Source organism: Pipistrellus hanaki (genome assembly GCF_964339955.1).
Source record: "Pipistrellus hanaki genome assembly, chromosome: 7".
Lineage (NCBI taxonomy): Eukaryota > Metazoa > Chordata > Mammalia > Chiroptera > Vespertilionidae > Pipistrellus > Pipistrellus hanaki.
In genome coordinates this window covers 78864735-78884445 of record NC_140509.1, presented here as the reverse complement: position 1 = coordinate 78884445, position 19711 = coordinate 78864735, and the positions used below count along the sequence as shown (strand labels likewise).

Below are 19711 nucleotides of genomic sequence, written 5' to 3'. Positions count from 1 at the left end.
CAGCTGCTGGAAATAACAGGCAAGGAGCCAGCCTTTGACAGAGACCCCCTGCCTTTCTCACCAAGGAGTATGCTTCAGGCCATCCCATCCTACTCGGAACACACTCCATCTGGTCGTCAACAAATGGTGCTAAAAAGTGGGAAAGGTTTAAATATACCCGCAGTCTTGGCTGGGCAAGATAATGCTCTCCAGTGGCCATCAGGCAGCACCAGCCCCACATCCCCACTGACATCTCCATCTTAAAGAGAGCGCATGTTATCCTTTTCAACACACAGGACTCTCTTGCCACTTTGGATTGGAAATGAAACACGTATTGCAATTTCATTTTCACTTTAAGAAATGTCCATTGTACTGCTCGGAGCTATAAGATATGAGGAACCCGCAGGGACCCGGCTACATAACAAAATTCTGTAAATGGGAGCGAAGGAACCTCCAAGAAAGCAAGGCCTGGGACTGGGAGCCCTTGAGTGCCCAGCAGGTCTGTCTGGACTCCTGTGATGCCATGGAGTCTGTCCCCAAGCCCAGGAGAAGAGCCCCTGGGATGGGCCCAGGCGGCACCTCACTGAACAGAGGGGGCGCTCTGGGGTCCCCCTCTCCCAGGCCCGGGCTCTCCCTCTCCTAGGCCTGGGGTCCCCCTCTCCCAGGCCCGGGCTCACAGGGTCCAGGCGGCCAGGCAGGCGCACCGTTTATGTCGCCGGGGAGTAGGGATGGGGACAGCGGGGCTCTGTCTCCTGTCTGAGTTGGCGGTGAAGTGTGCTGGGGTCCAGTGCCAGCTGAGAGGGAGAGGGAGGGAGCGGGGGGAGGAGATATGGGGAGTGGGACTCCGTGGCCCGGGCGAGCGGGCGGGTAGGTGAGGCAGGGAGCTGGGAGCTGAGCATCCTCTGGCCCGTAGGCTGGTGCGGTGAGCGCGCCCCACACCGCCCGCTGCCCAGGGCGATCTGAGCGGTGCCCGGGCCAGGCCTGCCTTCCTCCTCCGCGGCGCCGGGTTGGGGGGGTCCCGAGCCTGCGCCCCCCGCCCCCAGCCCGGCCCCCGCCCCACCCCGCCCCGCCCCCGGCAGCAGGAGGGTCCGGAGCCGGCGGTGCCGGGCTCCCGCCGCCAGGAGGAGGATGGCCGAGATCCCGGAGCTGGAGGCCGCCTTCCCGCAGCCTCCGCCTTCGCCCCCGGGGTCCGCGGAGGCCCGGGCCGGGCGCTGCGGGCGGCTGCTGCGCCGGGGCGGCGGGGAGACCGGAGAGGACGCGGAGCGGCGGCCCGGAGTCAAGGCAGGTGCGTGCCCGCTGCCCCGGGTGCAAGGGGACCGGGGCGATGCATCCATAAAGGGCATCCGATAATAGAGACAAACACACAGGCACAGACACCATAAGGTTCGGTTCGGATCTTGGTGTTTCCCTCCAGGAACATCTCTGTTAACCTGACAGGAGGGGACTTTCCGTAGGTCTTCACCCACAGCCGCCCCGTGCGACGCGAAGGCACAGGAAGAGACACTAATTTTTCATTCTGACTTTCTTTATCACCTGTTCCATTTGCGATCAGAGATGCACTTAAGCAGCGGCAGCTTTTCCTCCGAAGAAGAGGACTCGGACAGCCAGGAGAGCAGAGCCCCCGCGGCGGACCCGCTCCTGTCCCAGAAGAGGACCGTCACGCAGATGATGCGGGACAAGAAGAAGCAGACACAGCTCACCCTGCAGTGGTAAGCCTGCCGGCCTCGCACCTGCTGCCTCCCCAAGTCAGCATCTCCAGAACCTCTGCTCTGCTCATTCTGCCTCTCCCTCAAACTTTGTGTGTGTGTGGGAAGTGTAAAAGACAAATTCGAAACGTACCCAATTTCCCCTCCCCACTGAATATTTGGCATAGAGACATAGTCTGGTACCCATGAACAATGAGGTGCAGTACACATAAAAACCGTCGTCCCTTTGCTCACTATGGACTAAAACTAGAATTTATTCAGATGGAAGCAGTCCTGAATGCTTTTATGACTTATTTGCTTAGCGTGGGATCAGTTTGCTCCTTATGTGTTTGTTATTGGGTAGCTTTGTGTTTATAAAACACAACTCTCAAAAAAACAATTTGAAAGGATGAGGGATCTTGACGTTGCCTTTATCCGTAAGAGGGCAAATTAAAAAAAAAAAAAGAAGGCAAATTAAAAACTATCTATTGGCCATAAGATGAAATGCATTTGAATTAGAACACATAGAAAAATCGGTTTAAGGCACTGTGCTATAACTTAAACAAATGTTCAGTTATTTTTATAGCAGTTGTCATGTATGATTTATTATAGTGAAATATCACAAATTGGATTTTGTGGGAAATCTTTTAAAACCAAGAATTTATCAGTAGGCTTTCTCTGTAAAGAACATTTTGTAGTATCGATCTAAAAGAAAAGAGGGATTTAAAGTAAAATATAATATTAAACCTCTTCTCATAGTGTGAAGAAATAGGAGTATAAACTTTCTCCCAAATTCCAAGTAATAAGCAAGTAAGTAAAAAAGTCTATTCATTGATTAGTTACATATTCTGTTTATATGTAAAGTATTATCTAAATCTTAGAAAAATACAAAAAAAAACAATATAAAAAACTAGTAAAATTTTATTTTTATTTATTATAACACTGAATTACAGTTTTATATACTAAATTTTTATAATTATATATTTTAACCCCTTGAAATATTTGAAATATAAACCAATAATCTTCTAAAGTTATGGCTTAACTATTGAAGCTGATGTCATACTTACTGGTTAAGACCAGAGCAGTAAATAATTGAACTGATAATCTGAAATATTTGGGACACAACTATTTTCATTAGGAGAATTGGGGCAACAATGTTTTGATTTCAGATATATTGTGGAGGTCTTTTAAATGATTCCACTTTTTTTTCAGTTCAAATTAAGTGAATGAAAACAAACTTGGGTCTTTATTTTATAAATATGAATGCATTATGGTTTTTAAAAAGCTATACTCCAAATTAACCTTGTATGCATGCCTAAGATTTTACTCAGTAATTTGAAGATAAAAGCAATGCCTACAACATCAAAACAGCCAGGGGGAAAGGAGGCATCCCATGCATGTCATTAATATACAATTTTTAAATAGTTGAGTACTTCTCAGTGATTTTCATATTTTTTGAAACTATGAAATCCTGTCATTTTATTTAAATTTTCCACACCCTTTCATCAAACATGTGTTATATATATATTTTAAAAACTAAATGATTTATTTGTATTTTGAGAATTTTCCCTTAAGTTTATAGATTATGTTAGGGATGGTAAGAGTTAGAACTGAAAGTGAAAGTGAAAAATCTGGCTGAGTAACTCAGATTTTCATTGTCAACTAGGTGTTTGATTTTATGTGTGCAAATCTTTGTTTTCGGTTCTTATTGTTCTTCTTTATAGCAAAATAGATGTCTGATGCTTTATCTGCTTGAGGAATATATCCTTTACCTTTTATCTCCTGTACCTTGAGGAATATGTAAATAAGAGATATTAAAAATTTTAATCTGAATATATGCTCTATATTGCATTGTTCCCATATAGTAATAATTATGACTTTACTCTACATAAAATGGGCAGGTTTTAGCCAAAAATCACCTACTGAATTGTTAGAAAAATTAGAAATAGAATCTACAAGTTCTAATTTCTCGATTGCTGTTCATATATTTGTAACCCTTAAATATATATCATTACGTTTATATAAATTGTATTCAATTGCAATTATAGATGTCCAAGTTAAATAGAATTATCTCTATATTTTCAAAGTTTATATTATATTTATAATATAGAAATGAACTTGTCATATTTGTAGGTATCTATAGGGAATTGCGTAATGTTTCAAGTGTGCAGAATGGCTTAGGTAATTAAAGTACTGCTCACAGTTAAAAGGTGCGGATAGAAATAGTTCAGTACCATTTCGGAGTTGAGTGAAATGAGTTTATTCTTAGTATTTTCCAAATAAATGCATCACCATGCTTCCCTAACTATGCGGGGTTCGGAGCTAATTTTTGAATGAAAGTATGCCATTTGCCATCCTGAAGCCTGTCAGCCCTTTAGCATTGATAATGTTCTTTAAAAAAAAAAAAATCTTCAACTTCACCACTAATATTTGTATGTCACGGAGCAAACCCTGATGAACAGTGAGGATTTACAAAGAAGTCAGACCTATTCTTGGAGGTGTGGATGGCGCAGGAGTGGTTTTCTGTCAGCCCTTATGCTGTACCTGCACTAGCAGATGTGCATTGGGATTTTTACTCTTCTGACATTAATCCTGTAATCTGATTTTGAATAATATCCTGAATAAAGGAAGTCTGCTTATGTCTATTCATGAACTCATTTGCATAAGATCTCTATTCAAAATGGGCATCAAATTAATATGAAAGGGGAATGGAAAAGGAGCAGTAAACAAAATATTTGATCTTACTTTTTGCCTTTTTCCTTAGGCTTGAAGAGAATTACATTGTGTGTGAAGGAGTTTGCTTACCGAGGTGCATCCTTTATGCACACTACTTAGATTTCTGCAGGAAAGAGAAATTGGAGCCAGCCTGTGCAGCCACCTTTGGAAAGGTAAGTCACATATTGGTCATTCTACCTTACAATTAAAGTTATGTCAGGTAGACAACGTGGACACAAATTTATCTGAACAAGTTTTCATACAGGATTTAAGCAATTTGTTTCTCAGGCATAAACCAAATCTTAAAAAAGAGCTGTATCTGGAACTACTATATATTTTACTTTGACTTTACATACTATATGTTGTATCTTGAACTATATGTTTTACTTTGCACTACTATATATTTTGAGTATTGGCTATCAGAAGGTTTAATTCGATCTTAAAGGAAACTCCAGTTGAGCAGTAGCATTTCCCTTCTATGAGGGATATATTAAAGAGTGTGGTCTGGCCTGTATTGAGAAGCAAAATTAAGTAGAAGTGACAAGTATCTTGTCAATGCAATTGGTGATTATGTTTATTATTTAGCTATTTTGAGTATATGAGTTTTTAATACATTTTTATTCTATTATATAAATAGTTCTCTTAATTCTCCATTTCACTCTGAGTATGTTTACACCACAAACTCCAAGGTGTGATGGGATTGGTTAAATTTCTCTCATTTATAAACATTTCTTTCAACCCAAACTATATGATGAGAGTGAAACTCTATAGAACTGACATTACTATGTCTCTATATGTTGATCTCATTTTGAGAATAAGGAAATGCTATCAATATCTTGGGAAAGTCTTGTTCTTTGAAATTCTTATCATGCTCTATTGTCCAAGAACCTAGGAAATTCCAAAAAAAAAAAAAACCCAACAAAACAGTAGGAAGCTTAGTTAAGGCGCAAACATTTCAACTTATATAAACTGAAATCCAAATTCTATCCTGTAGAGGGACTCATTGTCCAGAAAATAATGATACTATGGTCCAGCTTCTCCTCTTAAAAAAAATAAAATGATTTATTATCTTCTTTTAAAAATCTGTTTATGAGGGATAATATGATATGGTGCATGTGATTCAGTGATTTAGGTTTTAGCCTAGACTGTGAATAATTACCTTCTGAAAAGTAATTAACTTCTTCAAAAGTTCCCTCTTTTTATAACATAAGGAGGATGGATAAGACAACTTTTAATGTCCATGTGAACATTATTATTTATGAGTTCACCTTATGGCAGTAGTTCTTAGTTTTGGGAGTCATGAAACACCTTGAGAATCTGATTAAAAATTACAAAACCATTTCCTAAGAAATTAATACAGACATAAAGTTTGCCATGGAGTCCTTAGGAGATCATGTATGGATCGCCTATAATCCAGATGAAAATCCTGCTTTATGTAGAAGAGATTTTTGTTCTTTAATCAGATGCTAATTTTTAAAGTGAACGTAGAGACAGAAACAAGGGGGGGGGGGAGGGAGAATTAAAACACTGCTATGGAGATCCAGTCAAGCAGAAAGAGTTTCACGTATTTTTTTTTCAGAGTTGGAGATGGATATTTAGTTATTGGTAAACCTCTGGGTAGAATTATAATGAGAAGCCTAAATCTTTCTACTATGTAGATAAAATAATAATTGCCTTGGTAATAACATCAAGTAAAAGCACATATTGGTATGATCTGCCTTGGAAATGGAGATAATTTCCAAATAGAACAATCTCATAAAAAAGTACCTTCCTCCCTCTGCTCATGTATTATTGCTTATCAATATGTGTATGATATTCCTCTTCCAGTCTAAATATTTACTTGAAGTTGAACATTTACTTTTTAGAATTAGCCATGGGTGACTTACAAGTGAACCTCACACTTCCTGAAAACTAAAGTCATTGACTTTCTTTTTAGACAATTCGCCAGAAATTTCCCCTCTTAACGACAAGACGGCTTGGAACAAGAGGCCATTCAAAGTAAGACACATCAATAAACACATATCACACCTGCACATATGATACCTCGTGCATGATGATTGGCACAATGTGAAATAAGTATTGTCTTCGTTGGTGAACAGGACCAGGCATTTTCTTCTTGATGAGACAATAAATGAGACAGACTTTTTGATGAGACAGACTTTTAAACCTGTTAACCGGGGAGTTCCCTTTTTAGTTACGCAATGTACAACGGGCGCATACTCTTTCACTAGGATGTGTCAGTACGTCATGCCCAGTGGACGTAATTTTATATTATTATTTTTTATTTATACTTAATTAAAATAAATGAAATATATATTTCTTCATTTATTTATATATAAAGCACAAAGGAAAATACAAAATTACAAACAAATAGAAAAGAATACCAACAAAAAAAGGAAACATCGAATTAAAAAATTATAAATTTTACAATTATAAAGATTACAAAAAATATATATTTTTTATTTCTATACACAATAAAAAATATAAAAAAGTTAACAATTACAGAACAATAAACAAAAGCACACAAATAAAATAGAAATATTGAGTTTAAAAAATTGAAATATAGATGTAAAAATTCAAAACTCAACTTCCGTGTGATATATTTTAAAACAATTGTTGATACATAGTGCTACCTTACAATCTAGACACCAGTATGTAGATTCTTTCCCAACACCTTTTTTGTAGTAAACTTGGCATTACCTGGATTTAGTTTTTCCTATATCACTTTTCATTTGTTCTGGAAAATGCCTTTCAACTAAGCGTGATAGTTTAGATGTAGAGCTGCTTGTTGATGTCTTTGGGTGGGTTTTCACTATGTTGTTATCTACCAATTTCTCTACACACTCTACCAAAAAGTGTAATCGATCCAAATGACCTTTATCTTTTTTGTATATAATATATGCATTGAAGCAGCACATATAAATTAATCATAGAAAAAATTTTTTATAAAATTTTTTTACCCTATACGGGCAGCTGTGTAGGCCACCATAACTCCATCTTTCACATCTATGCCGCCCATATTCTTGTTATAATCCAGGACAATATTCGGTTTTTCTTGCCTTCTTCCTCTCTTTTCAATCATTGTCTTTTCGTCATTATGAATAGAACTGAGCATCAATACGTCTTTTTTATCCTTCCATTTTAAAACCATAAGTTTGTCTTTGATTCTTATATATGTTCATTTTTCTATAATTTTTTTGTTTTTTTTTTATTTCACTGGGGATTCCGACTCTGTTTATCCTCATTGTTCCAACAATGTCTGTATTGTTTTGACACAAGAGTTCAGCCAAATGAATTGACCTATAGAAATTATCTAAGTAAATCCTATACCCTTTATTCAGTAACTCATGTGTTAACTCCAAAACAATTCTTGTTGATTGTTTTTCTTGTGGGTAGTTCGAACCATAATTTGTGTCCTTGCCTGTGTATAAAATTATATTTTGTACATATCCAGATTGGCTTTCACTCAAAATAAACAACTTCATTCCAAATCTAGCTCTTTTTGTAGATATAGATTGTTTCCAAGATAAATTCCCTTTCCATAATAAAAGAGATTCATCTACGCATATTTCTCGTTCACATACATAAAAACTTTTACACTTTTCTGACAAATTATTGATGATTGGACCAATTTTATATGTTTTTTTATTATATAAAGGTTGGAGATATAAAAAATATAAGTAAATAATATATAATACGAAAATAGGTAGGTAAGTGTAAGTACGTACCCGTCACTGCTCACCCAGAACACGTCCACCACTCTCAATAGCGAAATTATACTGATTCCCTCCATGTCTTAAATTCATGTCGATACATGTATGGATGACTAATACCTTTGTTGTTCGGAAATATACGTCCCACCCGTTTCAGGGCGCAACATATATTTCAAGGACGTATTCATATGTCCTGCCCGCACCTGATATTGTTTACGGTTGACGTATTTATGCGTCCCGCTCGGTTAACAGGTTAACAACTGTAAGAACTAAAAAGAAAAATAAGTGGGTTTTAGGATGTTTATTTAAAAAGAAAAACTTACACAGAGAAATCATAAAATTTTTTTCTGATGGAAAAATTTAAATGAATCATTTTCATAATTTTAAAGCCACTCCGTAAGGCACCAGTGTCAGGAACGGGAAATGGTGTAGCTCAATAAGTGACCAGATGGAACGCATGCTTCTAAAGAGCAAAGCCGAAGCCAGGGCTTGAAGCATGGTTCAGGTTCTTTCTCTTGTTTTCTTTCAGATAATTTCTTAGGATCCCTTCTTTTTCCTTGAAGACAAATAGCATGCCTAAATGACCTCCTTGCTCATCTCTTAGTATAAGCAGGAAATAAAATAAGGTGTCATATAGTCCCTCTCCTGGTAACTTTAGCTATATATATTTTTTTCTCTTGTGGCAATTTTTGTAGAACCCATAGTTATAGGTTATTGTCCATCAGTTATTTACTCTTCAGTTTTTAGTTTTTCCTTTCCTTCTGCCTAAAAACACATCCACATCTCTTTTATGTTGATAAAAATAATCTCAAACCTACTATACTACTCTTCCTAATTACTGTTAATCTTTTTATCTTTGCTAATTCCTTCTAAATTTTTTAAAAAATTCTCACCCGAGGATATGTTCTTATTGACTTTTTTTGAGAGAGAGGAAGGGAGAGGGAAAGAGACAGAAGCACTGATTGGTTGCCTTCTGTGGATTGAATCCACAATCTACATATGTGTCTGTGGGGAATAGAACCCATGACCCTTTGGTTCGCGGGGCTACATCCCAACCAACCAAGCCACACCAACTGAGCCACACTGGCCAGGACTCTTTGCTGTTTCTTGAAAGAGTAGCTATCTGCTCACTTCCCCTAGTGTGAATCATGTCTCTGTTCCAGTCCATTTCTTTGCTAGCATTTGGGCAAACCCAATGGCTTACTTTTTACTATTACTCATTTTCCTTAGAACCTGGAAATACAAACATAAATACATACATAAAACTTGCTCGATGGCTTCTGTCACAGCCCTGCCAAGGTCTTCTTCCTTTCCCTACCTCATTTTCTACCACACTGGCATCTCTTTCTGCCTTAATGTCTAATTCAGCACTGTCCAATAAAATATAATGCAGCTGCATAGCTTTAAAAAATTGTAGTGGCCACATTAAAAAACAAGTAGAATTGATTTTAATGTTTTAATCTAACGTATTCAGAACATTTGATTACTATGTGATCAAAATAAAAATAATTAATGACATATTTTATGTTCTCTTTTTCTATTGAGTTTCGAGATCCAGTGTGTATTTGTCATTTACAACACATCTCAACTCACACTAGTCACATTGCAAGTGGTCAGTACCCAAATGTGACCGATGGCAACCCTATTGTCTAACTCAGTCTTAGTCCCTTGCCAAAAAAGAGGTCCTATTTTTGGACTTCTCTTGAATGTGTCTTAGTTCTCACTTTAATAACCTGGTCTTGACTCAGTTCTCCCAGTCTGTTCAATACAATTTTTTCTAAATTGACCTTCTAACGTTCAGATTCAATCATGCTTCTCTCGTGCTCAGAAACTTTCAACAGCTCATCATTTCTACTATGAAAGACAATTTTTTTTATCACTTTGACATTAAAGGTTCATTATGAATTAGTCCCAATCCATTTTCCTATTTTATAATCCAGTTCTCATTTCTCAGCATGCAGCCTATGCTTTCCTCAAATTATTGTCCTACTATCCATTGCTTCACCCTCAACTGTCTCTTCCTTGTTTAGGCTGTCTTCCTCCATTGCAACAACCTTCTCCTTATGGGCATATTGAAATATTATCCATTGAAAAGCATGTCCCATGAACTTTCTATTCTTTAGGATCCTTTCTTAGCCTCTTGATTTGCTGTAGGTTCTTCTTTTGTACTCTCATGGCAATCTATTGGAACCTACCTTAATGTGAAGTTAACTTATATCTTCCCCTCAACAGATAGTATTTTGAGGATAGAGACTTTGTCTCATTTATATTCATATTTTACCTTTTGTCTAATACATAATAGATTATCAATTAGTATTCATGTAATCGATTCCAATTCATGTTAACAGTATTGTGGCCTGAGAAGGAGAAATATATGCCAGATTGAAAGATATATTAGATTTTTCCTTCTGACCAAGTCAGCTTTTATTCAAAGTTGACTCAATTTATCTGGCTGATATCTATTGAATTTGATTTCTACTGAATTGTGTGTGGTGGAAAGATCAGTTTGTGTTTGAAGTAGATAGATAATAAAAAAGAGGCAAAGCAATGCTGAGAAATCCTCTTCCTAGGGTATACAGAGGGCAGGCAGGCTGCAGAGAAAGTCAATTGATCCTAGAAGGAGCCTTTAGGATTAGGGATGAATCATTAACCCTGTCCTTTGTGACATGCGGAGACTCCGGTGTTTAGGTTTATGTAACAATACATGGTGACTGCAGGCAATTTGTTTGATATCTAAGAGCAGACATGCCCAAGAACAAAGCATTAGCAATGTGAATTTTCTTCTATCTTCCTGATGTGCCATTTGCTTGTTATAACTTGCTATTATATGTTTGGTATTTTGATATCATGGGAAAATGAAATTTTCCAATGTAAACTAAGGATGTTGAAAGAATGGCAAAATGTAGAGTTTGTGTATCTTGTAATTGGTAATGCTTTGATGTAATTATTCTTAGTCAGGTAGTTTTCTTGTTTTTTATATATTTCTAAGAAATATCCTTCAATTTTAATTTTAGGAGATAGCACATATCTAAAAGCAGCATTTCCAAGTGGTTGGGAGCCTAGGGTTTAAAGTTGGACAAATCTAAGGTTTAATTTCATACTTTCATATAAAGCTGTATAACTCTAGATGAATTGTTCAGCTTTTCATCAGTTAAGTAAGTTATAAATATCTACCTCATAGTTTTCTTTTGAAAATTTAATAAAGTATAGGAATGAATATGTTTTCAACCTTTCTATTCTTTTTTAAAAAATATATTTTATTGACTTTTTACAGAGAGGAAAAGAGAGGGATAAAAAGTTAGAAACATCGATGAGAGAGAATCATCGACCAGCTGCCTCCTGCACCCACCCCCACTGGGGATGTGCCTACAACCAAGGTACATGCCCTTGACTGGAATCGAACCTGGGACCTTTCAGTCCGCAGGCCAATGCTCTATCCACTGAGCTAAACCGGTTTCAGCTCAACCTTTCTATTCTTAATGATATGAAATTAATAACTTAGTGTATCAAAATATCAGCAATGCAGTTCAACTTATTATTTATTGAGCAACACACACATATACATACACACTATAATCCTTGCAATGACAATACAAGATTGCAATTCCTGTGTTTTACAAATCAGGAAACTGCAGTTAAGATTATTGACTTGCCCAAGCCCACACAGATACTATAAAATAACAATATTGGCATGTAAGTCAAGGTTTATTTGGCTCTACAGCTTGTGCTTTGTCAGCTAGTAAAGCCTACCTCTTTCTGATATCAGTCAAATCAACAAAACAATTGTTTAATCGAACTTTTGTTTTTTTAAAGTTTTTTCTTCTGATCTAAATTTTAAAATTTTATTTTTTATTGGGCTTTAATTATTTTTATTGGATTCTTTCTCAAAGAGCTAACATTTTCTCAAGCTTCCATCATAAGGCATTTTTAATTATTTTATATTTATTGAAATATATTTATGTTTTATGTAAAAGCAAATTTGTAGTACAAACAGTTTTGCTTTCTGCTTTTAATTTTGTCCTAAACATTCCTATATATTGGTATATTATCTTTACAATAATCATTTCTAATGGCTGTTTAATAATTCAAAATTTACATTTTATGAAAGTTATTATTATGTCTCTAGAAATATGAACAAATGATGAACCAGAAATATAAATGAAGATGTAAACATATTTTGGAAAAACAGGAATTTATAATTTCTCCCAATTTTACTATTAATTTTGTAAAATTTATTTTATTGTAGTATTTAGCATAATGCCCTATATATACTATTACTGAATATTTATTTATATTATTTCAGCATTTGCGCTTTTTTTTCTCTTCTCTTTGATTTGCAACCAATGCTGAAAATATAGCTCTGATTATTTTTCTTTATAATCTCTTTAAATTTAGATTTTGAATAAATAAAAATAAAACAACAGTCTATCGGTACAAAAGAGTAATGAAAAGTATTGCTTATTTTATGTATAAGTGTTATTGTATCAAGAATGAGCAATCATTCATATTTATATTGATGTATAAAGCATGGTGTTAAACAAGAGTCTTTGAGATTCAAAGAATACAAAGATAGAATACATGGTGTCAAAAAAAATCCACTATTAATATTTATTTATACAATAAGCATTTTACTGAGTGTCCTGAAGCTCACTAAGCCCTAGGGATATAGTTTTGAGTAAAAAGAGCCCATATCCCACCCTTGCTCCAAATAACTCAGAGGAGTAAAGGAGAATATCTACTCTTCATGCAAAGGTGGACTGTTTGATTTGAAGTTACATTTTAATTTCTTATAGACTTTGATCAGTTGAATCTTGGTTTTCAGACATGATGGACAAAAGCTATTATCTTATTTATTAGTGATGATTTAGTGGGCTAATAAAACTGATACGGCAGCTGCTCTTATCATAGTAAGTTATTGCAAGTCCCTGACCAGCTTAATCCCATCATTTCCTTATCAGTTATCATTTGTGTAGTGTAAACGGACATCAGGCTACTTGCTCAGTGGGAACATATGTTTCAGGAATTCTATATAATGACTGAAATGGAAAAGAAGAAATATAGGTGTAGGTATAAATAGATCAGCAAATGAAGAAAAGTATTAGATGCAATGTAAATATTTTAGTAGTAAAAAAAAGGCAGCAATATTGCATTTGTCCTATTAATATGTTGTATATTTTAGAACATATTAAATTTAAAATGTAGACATAAAAACTAATGAATAATTGTTTATTTCTAATATAAAGCTAAGTATAGTTGATGCTAATGAATGAGTACAATTTTGTTAGTTCACAAAGACTACTTGGGTTATGAAAACATTTTCTTAAAGAAATTAGCTAATCATACCCAGGATTTTAGAGCATTTATTATTTATTTTCTGTATTAAAAATTGGTAAAAAAAAAAAAAATTTAAACATTTAGAGATTGTTTGGGAATTTTTATTCAGAGTAACCTAGGAATAGGCATCAGGTAGTGGTATATAAATTAAAATGTGAAAACTTCACCTTTTTATTTAATGTGCACCAGTATATGTTTTGTTATGCTAGAGTATTTGTGGCAAATATTTCCCATCAAGTTTATTTTAGGGGAAAGTATTAACAACAAAATAATGCTACAAAATGTTTCAAGTGAGAGGAAAATCCATGTAAATGTTGCATGAAATGGCTCTTCCCACTTTTATGAGGTTTGCTTTTAGCTGCTAGGAGGACAGAGAGTTGCTCATTTGTTATCTCTTCTCTGTTCTCAAAGACACTGAATCATCACTCGAATCATAACATGTAACCAGATAGACTAAAAGGAAGATTAAAGGAGGAAAATTATATTATCAGCTCCAGAAAAATACTGGATATAAAACGTGCTAAAGCATTACAATGGTCATTGCAAAAGCGATATTTATATTCCTAACGACATTCTTACCACCTAAATACACTGATTCATGCCCTTTATACACATGGTTAGGTATACAACATTTGTTCAACCCCAGTCTTTTACTGGAGAACTGGAAATACACAGTGCTAGGAGGAGGTTGTTGAAAACTATTGGCTGTAAGATAATTTGCATTTTATCAGTTTCTAAATTTTTAAACAAGAAACATTGATTCATCCAATAAATGAGATTTTTTTTTCCTTTATAGTAATGTCTAATGGGAACACAATGAAAGAAAAGATACAATACTCTTCTTCCAAATCTTATAATTTAGTAGGGGAGGTAAGCCATATGTTTACACATACCAACGGTATGTAGTATAAAGCTACATGGGATGAACATAAGAGGAGTTCAAAGGAAAGATAAATCAGTTTTACCAGAGAACAGGCAAAGCTTCATGCATTAATGCCATGCCTTGAGGCATGGATAAGAAAGGAGGTGTGAAGGAAGAATATTGCCAGTGGAGAGAGAGCTCAGCAAAGCAAAGGCCCTAAGGTAGGGAAGCACAAGTTGTCTATGAAGAACAAGTGGTTCTGATAGCAATAAACAGGGTTATACTGTCTCAGTTGTAGGATTACAGGGGTTAGTAGATTTACTTACGTTATTTTAGAAAAGAAATTCTCCCATCTCTACCACATTTTGAACTGTGCTCAGATTTTAAGTACAGGATGCTGTATGCATGCCTTTTAGTGACAAATCTCTTTATTGCTGAGGTCAGAAAAAGGGCCCTGGGACTTAGAACCTTACTTGTCCACTTCCAACTCAGACGGTGATGCTAAGAAATGAAATTAAATCTAGTTACACTGGGACCCCCTTGTTCTCTTCTGTCTCATCCTTTCCCTGATCTTGGGTGAATGCAAATTGAAATGGTAGGTAACCAACAGGTAGTGGTGCTGCATGGGTACGAGAGGGAGACTGAAAGCAGAGGTTATCTGACTGTGGCCGTCCTCACTAGACACCCATTATTCGACTAGCTTCTGCACAACATTTGTAGTCTTTGCACTTAGGTGTGTCATATGCCAGGAGTCTGTAGTCTAGGAGAATATGCCACAACTTGAGACTAGATAAGATCCTATACTTACCTGTGGCTCAGGATTCATGGACACATTTATAACAAATTCTTCATGACACATTCGGTGACTCACATTGCCGTTGATTCATGACACAGTCCCCCCCCCCCCCCATTGTTGTACAAAAGTTTGAAGTGAAAATGATAGTGAATTGGGCTTCTCATTCCACATGAGGAACAACTTTTAGAGGGCCACAGGCTTCCTATATATTCCTATGCATGATATCAATGACTTCCTCACATGTAATGTTATACTGTTTTCTCTATCAGATACACTTCAAAGGAAATCGATAATTTTTTATTATGTTGATGAAATTCAAATTGAATAGAGCCATTTGCAAATAGATACATTCTATGTATATACTTAGAGCCAATACATACATTTACAAATTTAAGTGCCTACAATTACTTTGTTTTTTGCTTTGAAACCTAACTTTTTAAAGGTTTGAAGGAAATTGGCAGTAGGGGTTTTTTGTGTTTTTTTTTTTTTTTATCAAGTCAAGAGCCAAAAGTACATTTTAAATATATTTAAAACATAAGTAAGATTAGTTACCATCAAAGAGGGATTTAGCTATTAAGATGTTACTTGGAAAAAAAATCAGGAAAGGAAGGTGCTCAGTGGGTTGTAGTTCTTACTTGAGCTTTATTTCAGTTATACTTTAGTATCCTTTTTCCTTTCATTAACACGCAGCTGGTTCCTATCCTTGTTCTAGGTATCATTATTATGGGATTGGCATCAAAGAAAGCAGTGCATATTACCACTCCGTTTATTCTGGAAAAGGCCTGACAAGGTAGAATCCTAATACCTTCCAACAAATTCTCTGCCTCTCTTTAAATATGCATGACATTTATTGAATAGAATGACTTACTAATTTTACTTATAAAAATATTTTTTTAAGCATCAGGCCTTAATTACAACTTTGTATGGACATTTACTGTGATGTGGTCTAGATTACTGCACAATTTATGTAACTCACAATCATTAGTGACAAATTAATGGTAAAACAGGTGTTCTAGAACAACAACAACAAGAACAAATCAGGGAAGCAGAATTGCTTTTAAATTATCAATAGTATTTTTGCATAGAGCTGAATCTGTTTTCAGGCGGGATTCAGTAAAAATAAAGGCAGGAATTCAAAGTGTGTTTTTCTTTTGCTAAGAGACAAACCTGTTTGAATATCGACGTGCTTGACCAGTACCTTACACATATGAAAAGTTTATTACAATTGTCTCCGATCACATATGTCCTGACGCCCAGCTTACCTTAGTAAGCTAAGACTACTCACCTTTTTGAGTCTCTGTGAAAGGAAAAACACAAATGAATGTAAAGAACACATTTGCTCTGCTCTGCCATTAACTCTCAAAAGGAAGTAACTCACAAGCAAAGTGACATTCAGTGAAACCCAGTTATATACAATTATTATTTTTTAAATTCTAGTGCTCAGAATAATTAAATCTCTATCAATAATTGCTCTTAGTTCTCAAAGAATGAATAATTTTTAAAACTGAAGTGTCCTGTGGAAAAAAATAAATGTAGTCACCCGAGTCTTCCTAAGATGAACTCAGATATTACAAAGGACTTAATGGAGGCTTACTAGCCACTACCTACCCAGTTTAAAGTGCAATTAAAGCCAGAACGCACACAGATATTTAATATCAAGTGTTTTTTGTTTGCCTCAAATCTTACCAGACTTCCCTACATATTTTTAATTTTACTTTTCTTTAGTAGATTTATTTTTTATTAAGTTGAAAAATATGTTTGGATCTCTTTGAACATCAAATAAATTTCTCCAGATTTATTTCACTAATCATAGTATGCTATTTTGCAGGTTGTGTGCATTTTCTTGATATCTATTACTGTATATGTGTATTTTTAACTAATGGAAAATATACTGATTTTTTAGGTTTTCTGGAAGCAAGCTTAAGAATGAGGTAAGAATTACTTTCATTTCTTCTGTTTTACATTTGCTATAATACGTATTGCAAACCGAGAAGTGAGTGTTAATCACCCTTATTGGCAAATATAGAAATAAATGTTATTTATTAGGAGCTCCTCAAATAACTTGATGTCATCAGACAGAGCTAAGTTATACCTGGGGCAGCTAATGGTTTTCCTTGCATGGACCTACTGCACACCTTCCAGTTAACCGAGGACAGGTGATTTTTCAAATATCCATTCCTAACATCAGATGTTTAAGCTATTGCAAAAAGAGACCATTACTGATCAAAGAAATTTCCATTTAATAGTAAACAGAAAGCCCAATGCTAAGGATATGGAAAGAATTGCAGTTTGGAATATCCCTGTTTAAATAAAACCTTTAATAGTTATCTAGAAGACGAAATGTTATGTTATGGTTTGTTTCAATATTATCGTTTGTTTTAACCGTGTGTGTGTGTGTGTGTGTGTGTGTGTGTGTGTGTGTGTGTGTGTGTGTATTAGTCACTCTGCTGTCCACTTCTTAAAGAAGGGGAACTGTGGATGGTGGAGGTGGGAGAGCTAGGGAGAAAGAGCACCTTATACCATCCCCCCTCACTTTATCCCTAGACTCCCCTCCTCCTACCAGCCCCCAACCAAACTACAGATCAGCAAACTGACTTTATCTAAATGAGTTAGATGACCATTAGGGACTGCATGGCTAATTAATCACATGATAAGGCCTTCATTATCAAGTTAACTGAAAAAGAGGTGCCACTGAGCTAAGGGCACATGACACTGTGGTGGGTGGTGAATCTGGGCCTGAGGTAAATGGTAGCTCCATTAGTTTGGTGAAATGATGCAAGCACATTATCTTAAGGAAAAAAATATAAAACCCCAATCTTCTGAAATGACCAATTTCTTCCCACCAGTGTTTTTAATGTATTTAATGGCTAGTGATATAATAAAATGCTCTAGGCTGCTCTCTTTATCAATGAAATAATAGCTCTTTATTAGATGAACAATTGTGAAAGTGCAAGCATATTGACTGAAGTTTATGTCAACAGGGAATTTAAGTGACTTCTCTCTGGTGTTTTTTCTGCCACTTTGGTGGAGATGGTGTACTAGCACACTGTCAGCTGATACAGCACGTGTATGGCAGGCCTTGATTTACAGAATAATAGGAAAATGAACCTCAAGTCTTCTGTTTCATCCTCAGAAGAGCCCATGACAAATTCAGGTGTAGATTTTGTTGATAAAGTGAAAATAAATGATTTTGGTTAGGCTATGTAGCCTATTTTTCTAAACATACCTGAAGCAATAATAGGGTGCCATTATGATAATGATTATAAACATGAACACCATTAAGGATTCTTGAAAGGCTCAGAACTACACTAGATACTTTAAAAATAATAAAATATTTGTTTAACAAAATTGAAAAAAAAATTTTGTATTTAAGGTGACCATTATAGTTTGCTCAGGACCCAAGACTTTCAATGTAAGTCATTTGAACATTAATACTGATTAATGTTCATATTTCTGGTGACTTGAACGTGAATAACTGTGAGATAGGGAAAAACAGGTGTTAACATTGCTAGTTTACAACTGAGGAAATTGAGATTAAGAGATACATTTGCTTTCTAAAATGTTCTCAGTAAAGTTCTATTTTTTAAAACCCATGGTCAATATATTGATAGATCTATGGAGTTACAGAGACTAGGGAATACAATGGTGAGTGGGTAGACTTGACCCTTTACATTGTAGCAGGAAAACATATCTTAAGTGATTATAAAGGGTCTCATGGTAGTTAACATAGTTGAAGTGGCTAAGGACATTTCCCAAAGGAAATGACATTTAAGGAAATTACTGAGAAGTGGGAATTTGGAGGAGGAGTGCAGTAGGGGAAGGGAGTGGAAAAGTGGTCTTTACAGCTGGATCAGCACAGATTAGGGTTTCTCAGACGTGGTATTATTTACATTTGGGGCCACATAATTCTGTGTTGTGGGGAATGTCCTGCACTCTGTAGGATGTTTAGCAGCATCACAGTGTTAGGACAAGAAAGAGGACTTAGATATTTAGTTTAATAGTGACTGAAGCCAGGGTAATGGATAAAAATGTCTAGAAACAAATAAATGAGAAGAGAAGAGGTTATAAGAGTTGTGAAAAGTGAGATAGAAGAAAAAGTCAACAAGATAACTGAAGAAAATGTAGAGCGCTAAGAGGAGGAGAATATTGTGGCAGAGAGCTGAGAGGAAAAAAAATTGCTTCCAATAAAATGGAATGGCTACTACTATGAAATGGCGCTAAAAGGTCGTCAAGATGCTGGAAAATATCAATGGGACTAGTTAAGTGGAGATAATTAATGACTTCAGGGAGAGCATTTTCAGTGGAGAGCTGAGTTTGATTTGTTTATAAAATGAGGGGGAAGACTGACCATCATGGCATAGTGGTTCAGCATTGACCTATGAAACAGGAGATCATGGTTCTATTCCCATGTTGCGGGCTTGATTCCCCATGGGGGATATGCAGGAGGCACCCCATCAATGATTCTCTTTCATCATCGCCCTCTCCCTCTCCCTCTCCCTCTCCCTCTCCCTCTCCCTCTCCCTCTCCCTCTCCCTCTCCTTCTCCCTCTCCCTCTCCCCCTCCCTCTCCCCCTCCCTCTCCCCCTCCCTCTCCCCCTCCCTCTCCCCCTCCCTCTCCCTCTCCCTCT

The 19711-nt window shown here is 36.2% G+C and overlaps 1 protein-coding gene across 1 annotated transcript in view; it reads left to right on the top strand.

The window, feature by feature from the left end:
- Positions 1–1533: 1533 nt before the first annotated feature.
- Positions 1534–19711, top strand: part of RFX6 (regulatory factor X6) — a gene marked incomplete at both ends in the record, with an annotated part of 40266 nt that continues 22088 nt past the window's right edge. The window contains 5 exons of the mRNA XM_084891313.1: positions 1534–1688; positions 4429–4552; positions 6316–6377; positions 15797–15874; positions 16988–17015. Coding sequence (XP_084747439.1) covers positions 1534–1688; positions 4429–4552; positions 6316–6377; positions 15797–15874; positions 16988–17015 — 447 coding nt within the window. The remainder of the gene's footprint in view (positions 1689–4428; positions 4553–6315; positions 6378–15796; positions 15875–16987; positions 17016–19711) is intronic.